Source organism: Myiozetetes cayanensis, unplaced genomic scaffold (genome assembly GCF_022539395.1).
Source record: "Myiozetetes cayanensis isolate MyiCay16 unplaced genomic scaffold, myiCay2020 scf5-8, whole genome shotgun sequence".
NCBI lineage: Eukaryota > Metazoa > Chordata > Aves > Passeriformes > Tyrannidae > Myiozetetes > Myiozetetes cayanensis.
The window spans coordinates 68,530,757-68,553,587 of NW_026087742.1; the positions used below are offsets into that span (position 1 = coordinate 68,530,757).

General features: G+C 38.3%; 1 protein-coding gene across 2 annotated transcripts in view; it reads left to right on the plus strand.

Annotated features, from left to right (window-relative positions):
* Positions 1–8,474, plus strand: part of NDFIP2 (Nedd4 family interacting protein 2) — a 45,554-nt gene extending 37,080 nt beyond the window's left edge. For both annotated transcript variants that reach the window (XM_050333914.1, XM_050333915.1), the window contains 3 exons: positions 1,637–1,703; positions 4,985–5,090; positions 6,947–8,474. In XM_050333914.1, coding sequence (XP_050189871.1) covers positions 1,637–1,703; positions 4,985–5,088 — 171 coding nt within the window. In that variant the 3' untranslated portion in view covers positions 5,089–5,090; positions 6,947–8,474. The remainder of the gene's footprint in view (positions 1–1,636; positions 1,704–4,984; positions 5,091–6,946) is intronic.
* The last annotated feature ends 14,357 nt before the right edge of the window (positions 8,475–22,831 follow it).

The following is a 22,831-nucleotide window of genomic DNA, read 5'->3' on the forward strand; positions in this document are numbered from 1 at the left end:
TCTAAACAGCCTGAGTTCACACATACTCTCTCTGTTGGTTTTTACTGGGTGGGGGATGGATGGAGAGAGCCCTGGAGAATAAAAGGACAGTTTTGCTGCTGGGGAAATTCTACAGCCATGGGTGATTCTGCCCGCAGAGTGTGTGAGAGTAATGCACATAGGCCAATATTTGATTGTTGTAGTAAATCTTCTTTCCAACTAAATAAAATGGTAATTTTTAAAAAAGTGTATTGATATCTATCTATCTATATATATATATATCATAGAATCAACCAGGTTGAAAAAGACCTCTGAGATGATCGTGTGTATATGTATATATATAGAGAGAGAGAGAGAAAGAATTGAAAACACTTGTTATCAAGTAAGATGTAATTAATATTGTTATCAAAATCCTGAGAATTGAGTATTTATATGGGGATAATGTGAATACCAACTCTTTAATTAAACTTAGTAGTTCTGCTTATTAATATTTTTATTTGATTGATGATAGAAATGAATGCAGTACAGGATCAAACCCTCAAAGAATTCACATAATCTGGCTTTATTCTAGGGAAAACATGGACTAATTGAAGAAAAAACAGCTATATTTAGAGTTTTTAAAATATCTTGGATTTTTATCTGGTTGCATATGTGGCCCGGTATCTTCTCTTTCTTTCCCTGCTTCCCCCCTTCCCTGCCCACCCCTGCCACTTCTTGGTTGATACACTGAAGTGTCCTAGAAATAGCAAATAGAAAGCATTCTGGCAGGACACAGTAAACATACTGAATGATATCAGGATGGAAGCATATGAGAAGTGTACAGAGCTACTAAGTAGGTTGTTTTATTCCTTCTGGCAACTTTTCACACATCTCTCCGTTTCTACTCATTATGTGAGTTTTGGAGACATTTGATTAGCCTTTTTATCAGTGAAGCATGAAGTCTGGAGTCTGGTAAAGGCACAGATACCTGTCTCCAATACCATCACACCCTGCCCTCCAGCTGCCTCCCACATCACAGGGAGGACGAAACTGTCTAGCATGCTCACTAACAGGAACAGCTGAAATGCCACTTCAAGGTTCATTTAGTTGTGTTCAGCTCACTGCTGGGAACTGAATGCTGGTTTGAAAATGAAAAGACTTTAATGAGTTGGGGGTCTTTATGGGGTTGGTATTCTTGGCAGCGATTAACAGTAGGGGGTATACAGAAGGTCAAAAGCTCTTCTTTTGAGGGGTCAGCAGAACATCCCTGTCTGATAAGATTAAACTAATGTGGCTTTTCGTGTTAATATCTGAAGCAGCAGGCTGCTGTAATGTGTTTGGGATGGCAGGCATTGGGGAGAAAAGAAGAAAATCGACAATTGGCAATTCGTTTTAACAAAAAATGCAACATGACTAGCAAGTAATCAAGGGTTTTTTTCATATATACATTCTTATATATATACACACACATTGTTTACGTATTTTAAATAACTGCCACAAACCAATTGGCACTGGATGAGTTCTTTGTGCATTAAACTGTTGCACAAATACCAGTTTTGCATTTTAGAAGAATGCCTTTTAAATTTGCTTTTCCCTCCATGCTTTCTGTATTTGTGTAGTGCATTAAATGTCTTAGTCATCCGTTTTACTGCAGCTAAGCCTCATGTATGAATTTCAGTTTTCAGATTATTTTACTGGATATTTCAATGGACAGTACTGGCTTTGGTGGATATTTCTTGTACTCGGTAAGTGGCAATTGAATTCATTTCTGTTTTGATGTGGAAGTATTCAAAGATGAATTAAGTCATTGTAAGTAAGGGTTCTGTAACACATTTAACTATGTGTTTTTCTTTACCTGCTGATAGTTTGGTGTGTTGTTTTTATTTCCATAGTATTCACAAGGTTATTGGTTACCATAGTGGTGTTATGTGAACTGTGGACCATTCAAATCACCTTCAACTCAAAAAATTTTGCTCTGCGTAATTGATTATGTATATAACTAAGGCTTGTAATTTATGCTTTTTAAGCTGCTGCTGCTGATCTAGGGGTGCAGAACTGTGTAACAAAATTTTGTCTTTACGTAGAGAACATACAGAAAAGTGAGTGATATATACTTAAATTTATAAACCTGTATGTCAAATATTAAATTTTAAGAAATGTGACTGATCTCAGGAAGGTGGAGTCTGATGTCTTGTGCGCAGGTCACGAAATGTGCTTTTCAAGTTCTTTGAAATGCATACTGCATTAGTAATTTCTCAGTAGGACGAGAGAATGGCTTCATGCTTGCTGATCACAGTGCTCCCATGATGTCAGCTTTCTCTTAAGAGGTCTGTCTTCCCATGTTCAAAGTCTTATGTGCATCAAATTCTGCTGTATTGTTTTTAATGAGGATATACCAAACCCCAACCACTATACCTTTTCTCCTACCGTGGATTTTGTAATTTGAATATGGAATCCAAAATGATTTTCTTTCACAGAAGTGAATGCTACTATCTGTTTTATTTTTTATTTCCAACTCTGTAAGCACAGTAAACTGTTCGGTAGGTGGCACTCTTCCCTTTGAGTCAATTGACTTAAATGGCTAACAGTGAATCTTAGAATGAAATGCTGAGTAAATTAAAAAGAAAAACAAAACAACCAACACTGAGATTCTGAATGTTTGTGACTCGTTATTTATCTTGAAAGAAATGACAAAAGTCTTAAAGGACATTAGCATTATCTACCTTCTAGTAGTGTTTGAGACTATTCATCAAACTTCCTGATGCTCCCCTTACTTTATTGTTGTGCATTTTATAGCTTGAAATATGTAGAAACTGCAAGTGTTCAACACATTACAACATCAGTCCCTTGAATGCTTTCATATTACTTGAGGTGATTGTATTGAAGTAGGAAGTGGAATGGCTCTTTGCATGCACAAACATCTCCAGATAAGTCTTTGATTAAAACCAAACCTTATGGTGCCTGACACTGAGATTTGACACTTTTTTTCACTAGGATGAAAATATTGTGTTTTTCCCCTAAACCTTCCCCCACCATGTCTATGGAAAAAGTTTTTTTCTTTTTTTCTTCTTTTTACTAGTCTTTTGCAACACATGTTCAGAAAGTAGCTCACTTTTTAATTTGGGAAAACCTTATTTTCAGTCTAAAGTGTTTGAGGATTTTTTTTTTTTTTTTTTTTTTTTAATCACAAAGTTTAGGATATGCCTTGGAATAAAAGGCACAGTGAGGTGTTCAGTATGCATCCAGCAGTCAGTGTTCTCTTGTCTTACAAATGTTTTACATGAAATACACCAACAATGTTTTTAAACTGATTAAGTGGATATATCAAGATTGCTGGAACACCATAGAAGGATTTGACCCAAAAAAGCTACTTAACAGGACATGAAGGAGTATTATCATACCATGGGAACACAGATCTGTCATCCAGATCTGTGTTTTATTGTTTTGGATAAATTTCCCATTAGACCACATGAAGTAGCATGCCCAACATCTCTTCAGAAGTGTAGTTGTAGTGAGTTGTAGTCTTTTTTTATAGCCCTTTCACATACTTGAGCCCACCTATTGTCATCTCCTCTCTTCTGGTGTTCACCTATCTGTTTCTACTCTTTCCTTCTTTCAGAATGTGACAAAATCTGTGAACATGTCATAGAAAAGCAAAGTTGTTGATTTCCTAGGAACTGTCAAGTACAGTGAACAAATTGGAGAGATACAATTCAAATTTTCAAATTTAATGTTAGCCAGTGTTTCTTTTTGAGGAACGCAACGTAAAGTGGGATGTTTTTTTTCCTTCCCTGAAGAGAGAAATATAAAATCTGGGTTGAACTTGGACTGGTTTTCTAGCATGTGTAATGCAGAAAATATGCTATCAAACACCTTAAGAACTGCCTGCCCTCATTTTGCTGTTTCAGCTGCTTTTCAGTTGAATGTGGGACTACCTCTAGTAATGTCTAGGTAGCAACTTTTCTATTAACTTGCAGTCCACATCTTATGGCTTTCTTCTTTCTGTAGAATTTGCCATAATCACAGAAAGGTGTCTGGCTTAGGTAAAATTCTCCTAGTTAGCAGATCATTCTCTGTTGTTTTTTTTGTTTCTGTGTCTGTCCTAATGAAGCTTTGGTTTCAAAAAAAAAAAAAAATTATCATACTAGAAAATCAGGGGCTCATCCATGAGAGCAGGAAGAGAAAACATCATGTAGGAAAGAGGAAAAAATTAAATCCTTTGCTAAACTTGTTAAACTTCAGTTAGAATTTTCATTTGAACTTTCAGAATCTTAATACATACGTGTATCTGTACACATAAGCATATATTTTCTTCAAGATAACCTGGTTGCAAATGAACTTCTCTGTGACTAGTGTGTACATCTTGTTCCTCTTAGCTGAAATTTGATTTCAAATGCAGTTAAATGTAAGTATTTTTAAAGAATTGGAAATGTGTAGTTAAGAAAAAATGTTATCTTAACACATGTTGAGTAATTTTCTCTGACAGTTGTTCTTCCTCCTCTTGGACAGGTGCTTTTTCCTGAATGGTTAAATCTCAAGTTATAATCCACCATAGCTTAGTACTGGCTTGCTACTAGAGCAATCCCTACTTACTCTCTTCTTTGTTTTCAACTCTTTTGACTTGTAAGATGTTTATCTTACACATGTCTAGAGGTACATTTTGTGGTTCAGGTAGTCTTCTAACACACTAGTAATTTATTTTGAGAATTCTAATTGAAAAGAATGTGCAAATCATATCATTTTGTTTTTCAGGTTTTTTTTTTCTTTTTAAGTATTTTCATGCAGTCTTTTTAGCAGATGATACTTGAACCGAGAATGACTGTAAAATTTCTGAAAAGCTTTCCATAAAACTGAATCCTTTATCACAAGATAAAAGCTGACTTTTTTGTTGAATTTGTGAGCAATACATAAAGACCTTGCTTTACTTTGTATAATCCAGGTTTTAAAAAATTATGTTAAAAAATAACATGGGATAGTGTGTACTTTTGTTAATATACTTTATTTTGTGCATTTTTTACGCTTTCAGGACTCCTCTTGTTCTTTCGAGGCTTTGTTAATTATCTTAAAGTCAGAAATATGTCTGAAAGCATGGCAGCTGCTCACAGAACAAGATTTTTTTTCTTGTACTGAAGGTAAGGATCTTTTGTCTTTCCCAGGAAAATGGAGAAGAATCAAACATTAAAAATAAATAATCAAATTTCTGTCACAAAAGAACAATTACATGTTTTTTGAACATCTGTCATGAATATTACATGTATTCTTCATGGACATGGAGACACATGAAGTCTCTTACTTGAAAGTAAATAATGCATCCTTGTTGCCTCCAATCCTCCCTTCAACTAATGTTCAGTAACAAAAATGAAGAGGAGCATGTTGTTTTTTCCAAAGCAAGGAACAGTATCTGCCGCCTGTCAGGATACTGTCCTTTGTGTTGGAAAACTGGCTTTAGTAGTCAACCTGTTGTCAGCAAGTTCAGAAGCACTAATCTGCCTGCATATTAAATCTGATTGACATGGGTTTGAACATGCAAACAATAGATGAGTATTGTCTCTCTTTACGCGACTGGATTACGACAGTCATGTACAAGTATGATTATTGTGTATGCAACAATGTGCTTTATATATCCTTCAGGTAGCTGACTAATCAGTCTGGCACATATCCACTCTTTTTTTTTTTAAATACTTTTTATCCGTTAAGTGGATTTATTGGACTTCACTGTGTAACTTCAACCGGGGGTCTTTATTTGTGTTCAACTTTTTTTATTTAAATTGCATGATGAGATAAGTTTAAGCATAGAAATAAGTACTGCAGAATTTTCATTGCTCTGCACTTTACTTGAAATGCTTAAAGACTGTATTGACTTACCTGAGAAGCTATGTTTGCTGTAAAAAAAAAAAAAATTTCTTTGTGAATTTTTTCCAAGATTGGTCACAGGATCAATATTAATTAATCAGCAACACATTATTGAAACCTGTTAAAAAAAAAAAGTATATACCTAAAAAAACCCCTACTTTATTTTATTCCTTTTATATATGACAGTGGTATACATTTAAAAAGAGCTAACTATGAGTATCTGTGCTATACAATATGCACTTGATCATGGAAAAATCTGTTAACGTAACATAATATTTTTTTAATGTGCCATTTTGTCAAAATTATGTAGTAAGTTAATTAACTGAGGTGTATATTGCCTTTTAGTAACCAATCTAAATTGGCAACTACATGGCAGTATTTCTTTCTTGCAATAGTTACATATGGCTTCTTAGTGCTGTGTGTAATCTCTTCAGAACACCAAAATGTGTAGAGACAAGACTGAAAATATCTGTTAGCTTTTAGTACAATAAAGTTTTAAAATGCTACCTTTAAAAAACAGTTGTTGGGACTAAATGGTATTTGAGAACTGTAGCTTGAAGAGAATAATGAGAATGTAGGATAATGTTGTCTGGGATTCCTTGCTCTTCAGCAGTTAAAATTCAGCTTTGGTACAAAACAGTCTTTAATCCAGCATTAACTGAAGTTAATGAGTTGTCCTATCTAAGTTCAGTGGCTTTGAATTTTTTCTTTACCTATAACCACCACTGAGATGTATGGGTTGTGAGCTGATAAGATCTGTGGAGTGTTTATAGAGCTGAACCCATAAATATTATGTTTCTGAAGCATCTTAAGTACTGAAACAGGAAGTTTAAATTAATGACTATCACAGTAAAACGTCCTTGTTCTTGTATAGACCAGTAGCTTCATCTACAGTGACTCCTCTATGGTGACTATTAGTTTTAATAAATAACAAATACAGGCAGAAAATATTCTCAGTTATTCTTTTGAAATCATAACAAAGTAACAGTAAACTTTTGGGTTTATTCTCCCCTCCTGACATGGGAGAATTTGGAGTCTGCTGTTTTGCTGAAGTTCAGGTTTGCTAGTCACTTAGCAATGCTGTTCTAATGGCTCATAGTGATGAACTAAAATAAAACTCTTTCTTTATCTCCAGACATTCCTTTCCAGTCCTGGTGTGAAACTTTTGGATGATCTGTAACCCTCCAAGTTAATAAGACAGAAGACTACTAAAACAAGAAGACAAATTAGTGAAGATATGGCTTTAAGAATGAATGACAGGATGCTTTATGCTCAAATACCAGTTCTGGTCATTCTAGTAAATATTTATTATTGCTGCCTTTTTTTTTTAGCACATTTGTATATGTGCTTATTAAAAAGATAATATTGAAGTAAGAACAAACTATCTGTAAGTATAGATTAGGTACAGTCAGACTCAATCTGTGCTTGTTGTGTCTGAAAGATTTAAGTGGTAACTTGTTTCATAGCTTCTGTGTACCACTGACTTAGTGATCTGAACTTTCGAGTACAATGAAATGCATTAAATGATTCAGATTAACCAGTTCAGACATTTTTTTTAATATAATTTAGATTCATCTAATGATTGTATAGAACATTTTTAAGTTTACTAAACCCCAGAGTTCCTTGTTGTCACAAACTTGCATTCACCAATATTTTATCAAATTCAGAACAACATACTGGTTTGCTTAAAAATGATAAACTTTGAGTCCCCTGTAACTAACTCTGCATAAATGACTGTTGGATTTGCTTCTTAGGAAATATGTCAGAATATATTTTGTAACAGCATATTCTCTAAATTTTGTTTAATATTAGAGGTATATACATATTTTTTGTTAATTGGCTATTAAGGGTATAGTTATTATTAGATGTAATTTTGGAGGTTTATATTCTTGAGTTCAGTATAAATACAACATCCACGCTGAGGGCTTCTCAAAAAAAATCATATCGCTATCTTATAATGCTTGTTTAGAATAAATACTTTGCCATTGCATAAGAATAAACTAGTTTAAATGCAAGGTAATTTGGAAGAGAAAAAAAATATTGTAAAGCTCTGAAAGTAGAAAATGTGTGTTGCACCTCTCCCAGTATTCACTTAAGGTATACCATTTCTTTCTTATAAATATCATCTCTTTAAGGGGTACTGTCTACTGTTCATGCATGTGTGGTTTCTTTTAAAATGTATGAAATTTATGCATCTCCTTAAGTAGGAGAATACATCTCTCAGTCCTTTGTACAACTGGAATCTCAGTTGCAAAAATACATTGGTTGTTGGTTGCACCTTTGAGGGGAAAAAAGTACAAATACTTTCCTCCAGTTTTTCTTTTATATTAGAATTCTACCTTTTTATTACTAACATTAAAACCAGTGGGGTTTGTTGTGTTAAGCTAGTTCTGTATTGAGTTTTGTATCTATAATGAATGTTTGAAATATATGTATGTAAACTGGTCACATTATTCGTTTTCCTAATCTTTCAGAGATACAGATAGTGACTAAAATTTTAGGGGCACCTCTACTTCTCTATGGAAAGAAGAAATTTAAGTATTATGTTCATTATCCTATTGGGGTTTCCTTCTAAGCTTATCTGTTTTTCTTCGTTATTTTGCATTCACAGTCCAGATGAAAAAGAAGTGGATAATAAAGCATTGCTTTGTTTTGCTAATTAAGACAGTGTTTTGGGGGGTTTTTTTTTGTACTTCATGTTGAAAAATGCACACTGCAGTATTTGTGTCAACATGTAATTATAGAAAAATTACTTGGCAAAATAAGTACTCTCTTCTCTTTCTTATATTTTATGTGAAGAAAGAAACTGGACATTTCTTAATGCCACATCGCTTGAGTTAATGTGACTCTGCAAGGTATGCAGTATTGCCTCAGTTTCTTACCATATGCTTACCAATATCAACTAGTACTATCTTCCAACTATATCAGTTTTCCCATATTAAGTAGCAGACTTCTGATAGAATTATTTAAGTTTCTTCCACTGCATTTTACAGAAAGCTGTATACAGATACATTTTGTACTACCTTGGAAGAATTGTCACTTGGACAGAAGGAATATGTAGAGTTAACAGTGTACGTGTTATCTAATCCTTTATAGTTGATGTGGCAGTTTGGAAGCCTGAAATCTCATCAGCAGGAGGAAGGGAACTGGGACACTGTTTTCAAAGACTCTGCAATCTATTCCAGATGTGTCAAATGCTGCATATTTTCCTTGCTATTTCCTGTGAGCTCGGTTTGGAGCAGCTGGCTCTGTGGTTTAGACACCTGGCCAGCTTTTCTTTGTGTCTTGGGGGGGGGCAGGGGGAGAAGCTCCAGTATCACAGTGAAGTTGACTGTAAACAGATTTTGTGTGAATGCAAATAAATAAGTCTTTGAAACTTGGGGCAAAAACAGCTGAAGGAGGGGAAGTGAGGAGAGAATATTTCCATTTTATTTGAGCAACTGGCATTATGATAATTTTTCTAATTTTTTTTGTCACCTACTTCTATTGATGTAGACACCACAGGAAGATTGACATCTTGCATATGATTTAGGTAGCCTGTGGGATTCTGTTAACGTATTTCAGAAATGATCCATGACTCGCACTTCCAGTCTTCTTACAGAGCAGAGGTTGTCTCCAAGCTTCCGCTTTGCTGTCTCATCCTAGAGTGTGGACACAGTCCTCATCCAGCAACACCTTTTAACCTGATTTCAACACCCTACCCTTTCTGTATCTGCTTCCCTCCCTTTGAACAATGACAACAGGTGAGGAAAAGTGGCTTTATTCATGTGTTACCATAACATCAGAAACCTTTTAATCTCTTCCACTTTTTGAGAGTGTTTTCCCATAATACTCTACATTAGTCCATCCTGTGATGTTGCTTGCATTTTTCACTTGAGCAAAAAAGTTCATCTCGTGGAATGACTATAGCTTCCTGAACTTCTGAAGAGAAGGTGAATAACCTCTGGTATGGAAACAAATATCTCTCAAAAAGAAAAAGATATATTCCTATCATGCTAAAACACGATTAGCATATGTGCACATTCCACCCAGAAACAGTGGAGTCCAGTGTATTGTTTCTTCTGTATAGATTATTTTCCACCATCCTGAGATCTTTACCTTTTTTCTTTATAATTCTGAGGATACTTTTACTATCTCTATGTTCTCTACTAAGCATATGCTTTCCAGTTCCACATCCCTTTTCCTTTCTCTGGGTGCACTGCCTATGCACCCAGCAAGGATAGCCAGAAGGCGGCATGTTGGCTGCAGTTAATAAGTAAAGCACTTAGCAATTCCAAAGAGGTTTTTTTGTCCTCTGCAGTGATGGTTTGTATCCTCATAAATCCATATTTTACAGGTAAGCCAGCTTTTAATATCAGTGGCTTTCAGACAACTGAAAATGCTTAAAATACATAAGACATCCACCTGTTGTAAGCACTGTGTGTGCAAGTGGAATTAAAGCGATGGCAGAATTTGACTTGTGTATGAGTCTGCCCAGAATCATAGAACCGTTTAGGTTGGGAAAGATCTTTAAGGTGATCTTGAAATGTTTTCCTGATGTATAATTGCCTTCACCCCCACAACCCTTTTAAAATGAATCAAAGTGAGTTTTCCTGGATTTTTACCTGTGGTATATTTTCTGCATGAGGAAACTGGCACACAATGAGGCTTAGAAGTATTGCAAACAGCATCAGCTCTCCAGGTATTCTTCCTTTTTTTTTAGTGTGTAAACCAGAATGATGTCTATTCAAAAAAGTGTAAAATTATTTACGTCTTTCATGCTGAGGGATGGTCACATTTATCCCCACGTTGTTACTTCTTTTAGTCTTAACTCTTAATTTTTCTTGTGGTCAAAGAAACTTTGTGGTGGTATCCTTGGTGTAATACGAGAAGTCGTTCATTGATTGTTCATTATACATAGCTGCACAGATGCCGATCCTTCTGAGTTTCCTAGGTTGGTATAGTCCCATGACTCCCAAATGCCCAGTTACACAAGGAAAGTGGACTCCTGCTGCTGTAAGTTGTTTATGAGTTAAATGACTATAAAGTGTGCTTCGCTTGGATGGATTCATTAACTGAGTCTTTTAGTTCAATGTAATTGCAGTAGCGTTGCTGGTCAGTCCACTTCTGCTCCTGTTGTATGTAGCTGGTGAGAACTTTCTCCTGGAGTCTGAAGTCTTGGGTGTATTTTGTGCGGGCGTTACAGCCAAGTCTGCAGGTCTTACTGGTGGAAGTGTTACTGGAATAAAGCCAGTGCTAATCATGATGTAAGTGGTAGTATGAACACCTGTGGGACCATTGCTTACTTCAACAGGCCTACAGGAGAGCTGGATGGGTACTTTTTTACGAGAGCATGTAGTGATAGGACATGGGATGATGGCTTCAAACTGAAGGAGACAGAACAGGTTTCAATTAGATATTAGGAAGAAATTCTTTACTGTGAGGGTGGTGAGGCACTGGAAGAGGTTGCCTAGAGAAGCTGTGGATGCCCCACCCTGGAAGTGTTCAAAGCCAGGTTGGATGGGACTTGGAGTAATCTGGTCTAGTGGAAGGTGTCCCTGCCTACAGCAGGGTGGTTGGAACTAGATGGTCTTTAAACTCCCTTCCAACCCAAATCATATATGATTCTATGATTCTATGATTCTTTGACTTCTAATTAACTAATTTGACACTATCTCTTTTTCATAGAATTTTCATAGGAAGTCTTTATAGGGGTTTTCATCTTAAAGGATGACAAGTTGGTTTTGATGGTATAAGTTTAGCTCTGTACCTCTTGAAACAAGGAACTTCTAAATACAGCACTATCAATTCACTTCTCTGTATACACAGAACAATGGAAATAATTTCTGCAGATTAAATCAATAAACCATTTCTAACTAAAATGTGAATCAGATCCCAACTTAGAAGCTGTTACTTTGAGGATAGTCTCACTGTGGTTAAACAAATACCAGGAATTTCTATCGTAAGTAATTGTCAGTCAGTTGTAGTGTTACTGTACTTTGGATTCTCAAGTGCTGCTATTTTTCCTCTGAGAAGTCAGAGTTTTGGGGCGTTGGTGTTGTGTTTGTTGGTTTTTTGCTGTTCTTTATTTTGTAGCAAACTTGCACCAGTTCTGCTGGTATTCATCATCATGTGGACACACATAAGTGCAAGAAACGCTGACAACATAATCCTGTGGTTATAAAACTTGTAAGTTTACACATTCAGGAGTTAATATGTTTCTGAATTCTGACTGAAAGCTGATGTGACCTGTTGGACTTGGCAGGTTACGTATTACTTGGCTCAGTTCTGTGCCTAATTCCTCCTTCATAATGATGTAGTGTGCTCTGGATATGTCATAGGTTCAAGCTGAGATTGCTGCATATTCAGCAGAGATTCACTGTGAAGGGAGAAAGAGGGAAAAAAAGGGGAGAAGGACTATTTGGACTTTTAACTCTGGGTTTGCAACAGCTGTCATAGCAAGTATTTCTAGCAAGATGACAATAGCACATCTGAGTGCAGTCCTCATCCTCTTCCCCAGTTGAAATGCCTCTCCATGTTATCCTGCCTTGCCAGCAAGAATGCAGTCTGCAGCCCTGGCTTTGACTGTACAATCTGTGTGCCGTATGCAGCCTTCTCAACTCTTTCAACACTGAAATTTACATTAATGAAGAAATCAGTGTTGTGAACTTTTTATTTTGCCACAAATCTCATGACGTTGAGTACCTTTTGCCCTTTTGCTTGGTGTGGTACCTGCACAAGTTTAGGGTTGAAAAAGGTGTGTTCCCTCCCAGCATGCTTTTTAAAATCTCATAGATGAATGTGATGCATTCATTAACACTTGTTCCTAATCCCAAGCGGACCCCTGTGCAAAGGGTTTACTAAGACTTCTGACTGGCTGCTTAGGAATTACTCATAAAATTTGCACTTTTAAAGAGAAACTGTCACTTACTAGAAATGTTATCGATCCAGTAACAGCAACAGCTGGAGAGGGATCATAGACCAGAACAATAATAGTTCTAAGTGTCTAATAAATTATGGTTTTCAGTGAGTAAAAAAATTCAAGTACCATGTTAAAATTTTTATGTTGCAGTATTTTTTTTTTTACTTGCTTCTAACTTTTTGATTTTCACATTTAATGAGAATGGAGGATATAGACAGCTAAAGGGTGAGGATTACAGCTCTCAAAGGCTGTTACTTAATTTGGTTGTCCTTGAAGGGTTATGCATCTTTGAACTGTGAACCTGAAAATTACCTGGGGAGGTTTCAAGAGCAACAAGAATTTAAGAATCAAATTGGTAAAGGTGTTATACCGAAGAAATAAAGCAAAAAAAATTCCTTACTAAGAAAACTAATTATTTTGTAAGTTGAATAAGGTATCTACTCTATGATAATAATTAGCTTGAAATTTTGTACACTTGCCGTTTTCTGAGAAATGTCTTGGGTAAAGTGGTGTTGGGATTTTCTTTTTACCTCCATGATCAGACTCTTCAATGGGATGTCATGAAGCCAATACAGTTCTTAAGACTGGGTACATGTGTTAAATCTGACAAGTATGTGTGATACAGAATAATAACGATTCTTGTCTACCTCAATTCTCCTAAAGATATATAATGCAAGAAGATCCTGTGACTCTGTTGATTCTGTAATATAAAAATGAGTAACTTGATAATATGGGAATATACATTGTTCTTCTTTATTTACTTTTTGCTTTCAGAGAGTCAAATAACTGTACAAGGTCCTGTACCTGGGCTGGGGCAACCCCCAGTATTCAGTACAGGCTGAGGGGTGAAGGATTTGGAGGTGCTGGTGGATGAGAGGCTGGATGTGAGCTGGCAATGAGCACTTGCATTGGTGTCGTGGGCTGTACCAAAAGCAGAGTGATCACCGGGGTGAGGAAGGTGATTCTGCCCCTCTACTCTGGTCATGTGAGACCCCACCTGGAGCACTGCATCCAGCTCTGGGGTCCACAGCACAGGAAGGACATTGACTTGGAGCGAGTCCAGAGGAGGACCATAAAGACGATTAGAGGGATGGCATATTCTCCTGTGAGGAAGAGCTGAGAGCTGGGGTTCAGCTTGGAGAAGAGAAGGCTTCAGGGAGACCTTATAGCAGCCTTCCAGTATGTAAAGGAGGCCTACAGGAAAGATGGGGGGCAAATCTTTCAGCAACGCCTGTTGCAATAGGACAAGGGGTAACAGTTTTAAATTGAATGAGATTAGACTTAGGCTAGATATAAGGAAGACGTTTTTTATTATGAAGATGGTGAAATACTGAAACATGTTGCCTGGAGAGGTAGGTGCCCCATACATGGAAACATTAAAGGCCAGGTTGGACGGGGCTCTGAGAAAGCTGATCTAGTTGCAGATGTCTCTGCTTATTGCAGGGTGTTTGGACTAGATAACCTTTAAAGGTGTCTGACAACAAACTGTTTTTAAATGTTATCACACAGGTTTTCTTGTTTGTTGTTTTTTCTCTGCAGATTTTATAAAGTCTTGCACATTATAGTATCTGTGCTATATAAGTACTATATCTAGAGTTTGATCTCTCTCTGTGGTCCATGCCTGTAAAGTGATTTACTGTGTTTTGTGTACATGCAGTATATATTTCAGTCATGATACCAAGAGAAAAGATGGTGTGGTAGGTATTTTTGAAAAATAAAGCTAGTGAAGTTTGCTTTTGGTTTGCTTTAGAAGTTTCAGCAGACCATTTATTCTGCATCTCAGCCCTAAACTGTTAATTGTAGTGATATTGGCAATTTTTGTGTCTTTATTTCCCTGGATATTTTCTTGTTCTGGTTTTTGACACCTGTGCTAATGCTTTGTGCAGCGCTTAACACAGTCCCCATTTCTCATCTTTTTTAGAACTTCCCATTATAGACCATCTGTGTTACAAAAGTGATTCAACAGCTCATGTGTGTGTGTGATTTAATCCAGATTTGGGGCTTGTGAAATGCATAGAATGCAATCCAGTAGTATTTGTACTTCTAATTAGTACAGAGTTGTTTTTCACTTCAAATGAGAAATACCATACGGTTAACTCTGAGCTATCCAGAGGCAGCTTATCTGTGTGGTGAATCGGTGAATCCCATGGCCTGACACCTGTACTGGTCTTGTTTGGTTGCCAGGTCTGTGCTGATCTATTCAGTCACGGTGCCCATACTGCTAAGAGCTTTGATTAAGGTTTGAGTTTGGAAAAGTTACCTTCTTTTTTCATGATAGCAAGAAATGAGTCTCAGACTGATGTATATTGCATTTAAGTTTCTTTATGAGCCCAGTTTTAGGTGTATTACTTGGTTATACAACAAATTGAAGCTGAAATCCTGCTTTCAGGATTATTTCTACATTTGGCTTAAATAAAAATCACCTTTCCCAGGTATCCCAACTCCAGGTTTCAGCAGTTTCTTACAGGTTTTCCTTTGGACCAATAGTTTCCACCCTCAGTGCACAATCAGTCATTTCGGTTGAAGGGGACCACAGGAGGTAATCTGGTGCAAGCTTCTGTTTAAAGCAGGGCCAGTTCTGAATTCAGACTACATTGCTTAAGATTTTGTCTGGTGGGTCTTAAAAACCCCAGAGCACAATAATTTCCCATGTGTCTTGGGTGACTTGTCCCAGCGTTTCATTATCCTCGTTCATTGTCATCACTGACCAAGTTTTGAGGAGGCACGTGCTCAGGGCCTCCTTCCACAGCACCCTGGTGTTCCAAGCTCTCTCCTGACAGGTGAATCCTAACATGAACAGGGATGTAACCCAGGTCTCTGAGTTACTGAGCAGCCCTGCAAACTGCTCTGCTGTCAAATGACAAAGGGAAGAAAGCATTTTGAGGAAAAGAGTGTCCAAACTCTTAATGACTTGCTCACATTTCCAACACTGAAAAGGTTTGCTGTGTCTTCCACTATTTCTTGCTAGCTTGTTTAAACATCTTAACACTAAGGGATGCTGTGAGTGCTCTGAATCGTTCCTAAAATTATCTCCCCCACAAGGTATCTTCCTTAATACATGGCATCTGGGTATTCTCCTATAATTCCTATTTCAGACTAACTGATTGTTTAAGTACCTGGATCATTTGCTGAGGGACTCATGTAATCTAATTTCATTTGCCTAAAAGTTCACGTTCGTCATCTAGTCTAGTTAGTCACCAAGGATTACTCTGTAGTCAGACCAAGAAATGCATCTTTAAATGATGCTTTTTTCCACCCAAAGCCGTATATCCAAAATGGAGTCAACAGAATCAGCGTTGAAAAGTATTGGAACTGCAAACTGCACCTTTCAGTACCTTATAAAAAATGTGCCCTGCAGAAAGAAAACAATAACTTTTGGTCACAATGGAGCTTGCTGAAGAGTTCCTCGTTTATTTCTTTCTGTGAAATTCAGTTGTGCAATTTTCCCCAGCTTCCAGTGTTCCTGCCCTGTGGCTGAGGATACCACGACTTCCAGAGTTGCCAGTTCCGTGGGTTCCCTCCGGATCCTGCCTTGTATTTGGCAATAGACTTCAGTCTGTGGTGTTTTGAATGGAATAGTTTGGGCTTTGTGAAATCCTGTTTTCCTACGGACTGTGTTTCATAAGAAAATAAGGATCAGCTGTTCGCTCCTTTCTGATCCAAGAACTGTCGGGACATAATGGAGCAAGCATGCAGATGTTGAATTTTTTTCACAAAACATATCATTGAGCTGTGGTACTCCTTCCCCCAGTATTTTGGTATTTGTTGTGATTAAAGTAATTAAGTTCTTTACAAGGACCAAAGAAACCAATTTACATGGCCAGGCTCCTTTTTGGTATGGCTTGTGGGGGCTGTATGTTTTCATGATAGAGCTGGCAAGGAATGCCACACAGCAAACTGCTAGTCAAAATTACTGTCATGTTCCCAGCTCGTTTACATAGTTTATGAAAGTCTTTCTAGGTATTTTGGGATTAATCATTACTTGAGTGATTTTGAAAGGTTTCCCAAGTACTCCGATGCCTACAGCTCCATTTGATTCTTGAATCCTCCTCCTGTGATAGTGAGAGCTTTACCAGTTCTGAGTCTTACACTCTCGACATGAAGAATTACAATCCCGCTGAAGGAGTGCTGCTCCACAGCTAGGCAGCACTTTCTAGATGGGGCTTAGGAACTTGTGCTGACATGAATTAAGCAAATTTTCCGAGACAGCCTGGGACACTCAGTGCTCTGCAGCTACAGAAAGAAAGGGATCCTTGACACCCGGGCCACTGGTGCAGAACGGCTTCCATCTGCACAGATCTGGCAGACCTGCAGCAGACTGATTGCATCCATACTTCATGTATGTGCTCAAATGGTTTCAAGGCTTCTGAGATAGTGTTTGGAGAACTGACACAGTAGAAGAGGAATGAAAGTCAGACCTGGTGCAGTCTTAGTCATATTGCCTGTTGGGAGCCTCCTCCAGAATATCTTCTTGCCCAAACTGCATCCAGGTTCAGTCAACAAGGAAAGAACTTACTCAGCAAAATAGCAATAGAGGATGACCTAACAGCCCCTCTGTGCAGAAGACTGAGGCTCCAGTACTTGCATTCAATCCATGACACCTTCACTGTGCAATGTGGCATAACCTTAAAACCTGTTTTCATGATGCCACGAATTTACTTAGCTGCAAGCTCAATCAAACAAAGCCTGTAAGAAGCCTCCATATTGTTTAATGAAGTAGTGTAGATACCCCTCAGGCCTGGTAAACTGATTCAGTTGCTCCAAAATAAGCAAGATTTTCTAGTGAATTGGAAAGTTAAGCCTAAACATTTCAGTTTCTTATATGAAATGAGAAGTGATCCAAAACAGTGCAGTAAGATGGAGGATTTGAGGAGTATTTAACTGTGGCCACTGAGGAACGGAAGAGTCTAACATGACTTGAGCTCAAACTTGCACTTGCCACCGCTATACAAATTAAAATGCTGTGACTGTGTGACTTCCTGGCAGGTAGCAGAAGGTGTATGTTAATGTTTAAGTGTCATACTGTGTGATATAGGAGTGCCTCCCCACTCCCACCTCCACTCCACATCCTATCTTCTGGCAGGCCAGTTTCCATACATGGGAAGGAAGTTGCAGCGAGCTCTGAAAATACCCCTGGTTCCAAATAACTATGAAAGGAAGGTGTGTTGCTGAATACACTCCCTGCCCAGACAGAGAGACCACACTTTGTGGTTTCACAAGCTGTAAGGCCTCAAATCCTGCCAATGTTAGCATATAATCTTCTCTTGGCATTTGTAAGTGGTCCCCTTGCTCTTGAAGAGTGGGGGAGTTTAAAAGAGAGACCTCTCTTTCTAGGACTGAAGTTTCATCTGTTTTTTTGAAAATCTTAATCAGTGTCTTTGGTTAAAGAACAAACACAGAAAATGTGACTTGTTTTAATATTTTAGTCATATTTTCCTCCTTCGGGATTCTGTAAAGACGTACAGAAAGGGTGACAAAACTGTTGACACAAGCATAAAGGATAACTGGTTGCTCTCTGAGGGGCTGGATGGGTATCTGGAAGGTAATGGTTTGCCTTCAGCCCTGGTGGATGTGCCCATGCACAAGCCTGAGTGACTGATTTGTGAGACTCCTATCCACATTAGCAAAGAGTGGGGATGGGAGGGATGATCTCTACCCTTTGGCTGTCCCTTCCTCCCTGTCCCCTCTCATGGGGCCTATCTGAGGCAGCAAGAGCTTGACTCGCCAGCTGAGGAATACAGCAGCTGGACACCCTGTTTCTGCACCTTGCTGTATCAACACCAAAAAAAATAGTGACCTTGTTGTGAAACGGGTAGTGTGTACTGCCTATCCTGGCTGATGAGACTTCTCAGGTCCAATGCAAAGAGCTCTTGTAGATGCTGGGGCCCATACTGTTGTTGACACAGCGATAAAATAGAGTTTGCAGCGTCCAGTGTCTTTTCTTTCACTGCTTGTGAAAAGTGTAGTGCTTCCAAGCACCAAAAATGCAACAGGTTTGGATCTGGCATGTCATGCTTTGCAAGGAGAGACCCCAGCATCTGCCTGCCTGGGGCATAACATGCCCTTCTTTCTCCTCTTCTACCTGCTAATACCAGGGTTGGGGTTTTTCTACAGACATAAGGAACTCTGGGTTAATTTCTCCATAAAAAGAGAAGACACTTCCTTGAAATAATACTTTTTGCGTGTTGATTAGGCTTAATATGTTCCTGAAAATGGGATTAAGAACCAGAAATGGGGAGAAGCCCCAAGCCCACATAAAAATAACAAAAGTGATTGAAAAAGTGAAGATGTAACTTTACACATTCTTTGAATTGCAGGTGATTTCATACAATGCAAGACAATGTGGCAGAAGAAGTTTATAAGGAATAATTCAGTACTGATATTCCAGTAAATACTGAGAAAGAGAATTTTTGTTCAAGGTTATGGAGCCAGGTACTTTTTTTGAAAATAGTCTTAAGTTAACTTCTGTGGACAACTCCAGTCAGACTTGTACACAGACAGTTAGCAAAGACTTTTTGAAGAAAATGCCACCAGTTAACTTTAATTGCATAACTTTTGCTCTGAACAGAAAGGAATTCATGGTCTATACTGATGACAGCCTAGTCCTCCATCTCTGACAGACTTGAAAAATATTCATACAGCTACAGTGAAGATGAAATATGTACATTACATAAGTTGTAAAGAGACGGGATACATAAAGAGGTGAATAAGCAAGCATCAATTAACATCACCTGAGGCAGATGTGCGTTTTACATCTCAGATTTGGTTCCATTTTAGTGTTCACATACAGGCTTTGTGAGAGACCAGATGCACATGTTGACTGCAAGCAGAGTGCATTTTTCATGTCTGTGGTAGCTAAGAATACAGAGTTTAATGCTGTATGCTGGGAGGAAGGAAAAAAAAAATTAATCTATGTTTGTCTTGAAGTTGTACTCAGAAAGTGAAAGAAAAACGCCTATTTCAAGTCTGCAATGTTGCTCCCTGTTCCTGTGGTTTTCCAGTGAGCTGATCTTTATGCCCTTTTGCAACTCTGTATGAAATTGTCCTTACAGTTTGCATCTCAGTATTTCATCTGCTGTTTCTCTACAGTAACTAATAAAAGCTACAAGAGCGATATGAGCAAGTGTTCTTGAAATGCCAAAATTTGGTTGCAGTGAAATTAAAGGTTTGTATAAATATCTTGAAACTCAGATTCAAACATTGGTTAATTCAGCATGTTGGATAGTTTATTTGTATGCATCTCAAAACTGCTGCATAGTTTGGCCTGGGAAGGGAACAGCAGCCAACTGGTGGGTCAGGAGTGAGGTCAGCTGGCAAAATGATGCGGAAGCTGGCACAATACCTGCCTGCTGTCGGTTTTGCTCCTGCTGATGCTAATGTCCCTTGACATCAGGAGCTCTGAAGTCACCCATAAGTCAAACAACATTAAAAAAACGTTGTAGACATTTGTATAAGACTGTAAACATGAATCAGTTTTATTAATGGAATGTGCTTTATCAATGGAAACAGGAATCTGAATTTGGGCGAAAGGAAATTGATGTGGGATGGGATGTTTTCTTGCAGTGCTGGGAAGAGATGTCTCTTCTCTGAGAAGGGTAAGACTCATTCCTGTGGAAGGTCCCCACCAGGTGTTTTGGTGAAGTCCTGTGGAGGAATGTGCAGTAATAAAAAATTGAGATTCAGTGAACAAACCAGGAGGCAAGGATAGATTTATGTCCTTGGCAGCGCAGGCCGGTCTCCATATGTTGTTAACATTAGATGGCGAGAGAAATTAACTGTATCATACGCTATTGCACAGCCTGCATTTTAAGCCTCTCCTGTTTAAAAACAAAACAAATGGAAAAGATAAAATGATCATTTTTCTCAAGTGAGAACAGATGGCAAAGTTTTCAAGCTCTGGAAGGCAGAGGGAGACTTCTCCATGGCCAGGAAGAGGTAGGACAAGGAGCTCTTCTCAGGGTACCATGTCACCTCTTTTTGCAGCAGAATTGTCTAAATCCTCCAACAATGTATTTTGTGTTGCATTGTTACCTTTTTTAGCTAGCCTACTCTTTGCTTTACTGTGGTTCGAAGCTGCAGATATTGTGGGCACAAAGTTCCTTGACAGACATGGTCATTACTCCTGATGACACTTGGTTTATTAAGCTGCGTTTCCCAATTCCTGCTTCAGCAACACTTGAGGCCTATAATGTGACACTGTCAAGCATCTTGGTCTTCTTCCTTTCTTATATGTCAGGAAATGTGGGAATTTATTATTAATTTTTGTGGTGTCTAAGTTGCTCTCAGGCCGTCTGTCTGCCCAGCTGGCACCTCCAGCATTTCCTGGGCTGCGGTGTCAGCAAACAAAGGAGCTGTAATAGACGTTGGCGGGACCCAGAGGCACCCTGCTTGGAGTCCAGAGCCTCCAAATAAAGCAGGGAGGATGCTTTTAAAACAATTAGCTCAGGAACTCTCCAGTTCAGCCCTAAGTTTATTTAATTTATTAAAGATGTGGTCTAACTTGAGTTCCTTAAAAGCCTTATGTTGTAATTGTTTTCTTTTAAGATATGAGCCTTTTCAGGGCTCTGAGACAAACAAACCTCACCTCCCATTTTGTCCAAAAATTCTGTCACTAGAACACCTGTTTGGTGAGTTTTCAATTCTCATTTCACCTGCAGGGGATTTTTCAATCCATATCCATTGGAAACATGACAATTACCCTGCACTAAAACAGTACCCCCAAGTGACAAGGTGTCTGGGGGCTACTTTCCCAGTCCCCGATGACAACTTTTTTCTTCCCCAATAAAGATTTATTAGGTCACTGAAATAGCAACATCATTAATGAATTATTTACTGGTTTGCTTTACCTCCTAGCAGAGTGCCCTAACTGATAGGCCTTAAAGTAATTTCCCTCTCTCTTTGTTCAATGTATATTTAAGTAATTACTTTATACAAAGGAGTGGAAGAACTCCAAGAGCAGAACTTGGCAGAGCAGGGCTGCTTTGTCAGGGCAGGCAGGATCCTCTCCCAAGAGATGACTGCTGAGGCTTCCATATCCCAAACCAGTATCTCCCAAATCCTGCCTGCAAGCTGTTGAATAGAAGTGCTGCTGCCTTCATTTTGCAAATGATGCTGAAGCTCAGTCACTTGTTCATTTTGTTTGCCCTGAAACAGCTTGGTTGGTTTGGTTAAGTGTTGTTGAGGACACTACTTGTAAGTCCCATTTTGCTTTGGAAAAAATGCCTTTTAATTTTTTTTCAGTGGTTTACTTCCAAGACTTAAAATGAAAAAACCTAAGGAATTTATTGACACATCTGTAGCTCACTGGGCCTTGTAGAGAAAAGGCAGCGAGGGAAATGCAGCTGCAGGTTGATCCCTGCAGGGCAAGGAGATAGCTTTTCATTTTCTGTCTACCGCAAGATGATGAATTTCAGTTCATCTGGAAAACAGTCGTGGCTATAGGATCTCTGTTCGTCTCTGACCTTCTGGGCAGTTCATATCGTTGCAGAGCCTGAGGGTTTGGTTGGATTTGTAATCACTTCTACCGAGCCTTACGCTCAGTAAACATTTTGAAAGCTGACTGCAGCTCCAGCTGCTGAAGACTTTATTTTCCAATGTAATCTGAGACCCGAGGCATGTTTTGCAGAAGGGTTGAGCTGTGGGCACTCATGAAACATACTGCAGAGGCTGCTGTTGCTCGTGCCTGTATGCCTAATTGCTGACAAACCTGGTAGCAAACAAATCACTTTCTAGCCTCTGCAAATGAGAAACTGAAATACCAGGCCAGCCAAATGTTGTGGTATGACTGCAAATAAATTCCAGTGTGCGGGTGATTTTGGGGTGGATTATCTGGTTGATCAAAATCTGTAAGCTGTATTCTACAGTACAGAATCTGAATTTCTCAGCAACGTCACCAAAAAAATTGAACAATTGTCCAGGAAGTCATTTGTTTACACTAAAACAGCTTTCTTTCAACACTTTGGGTGTGGATGAAACATAATATTTATTTAAAGATGGAGATAAAAGTTTACCATTCTCACATAATCTTGTATGTACATCTCTGATGTAAATATCTTCTTATCCCTAATGCCTCTGACTGCTGTAATTGTGTATTCCACTATTTATACAACCAGGAAGAGA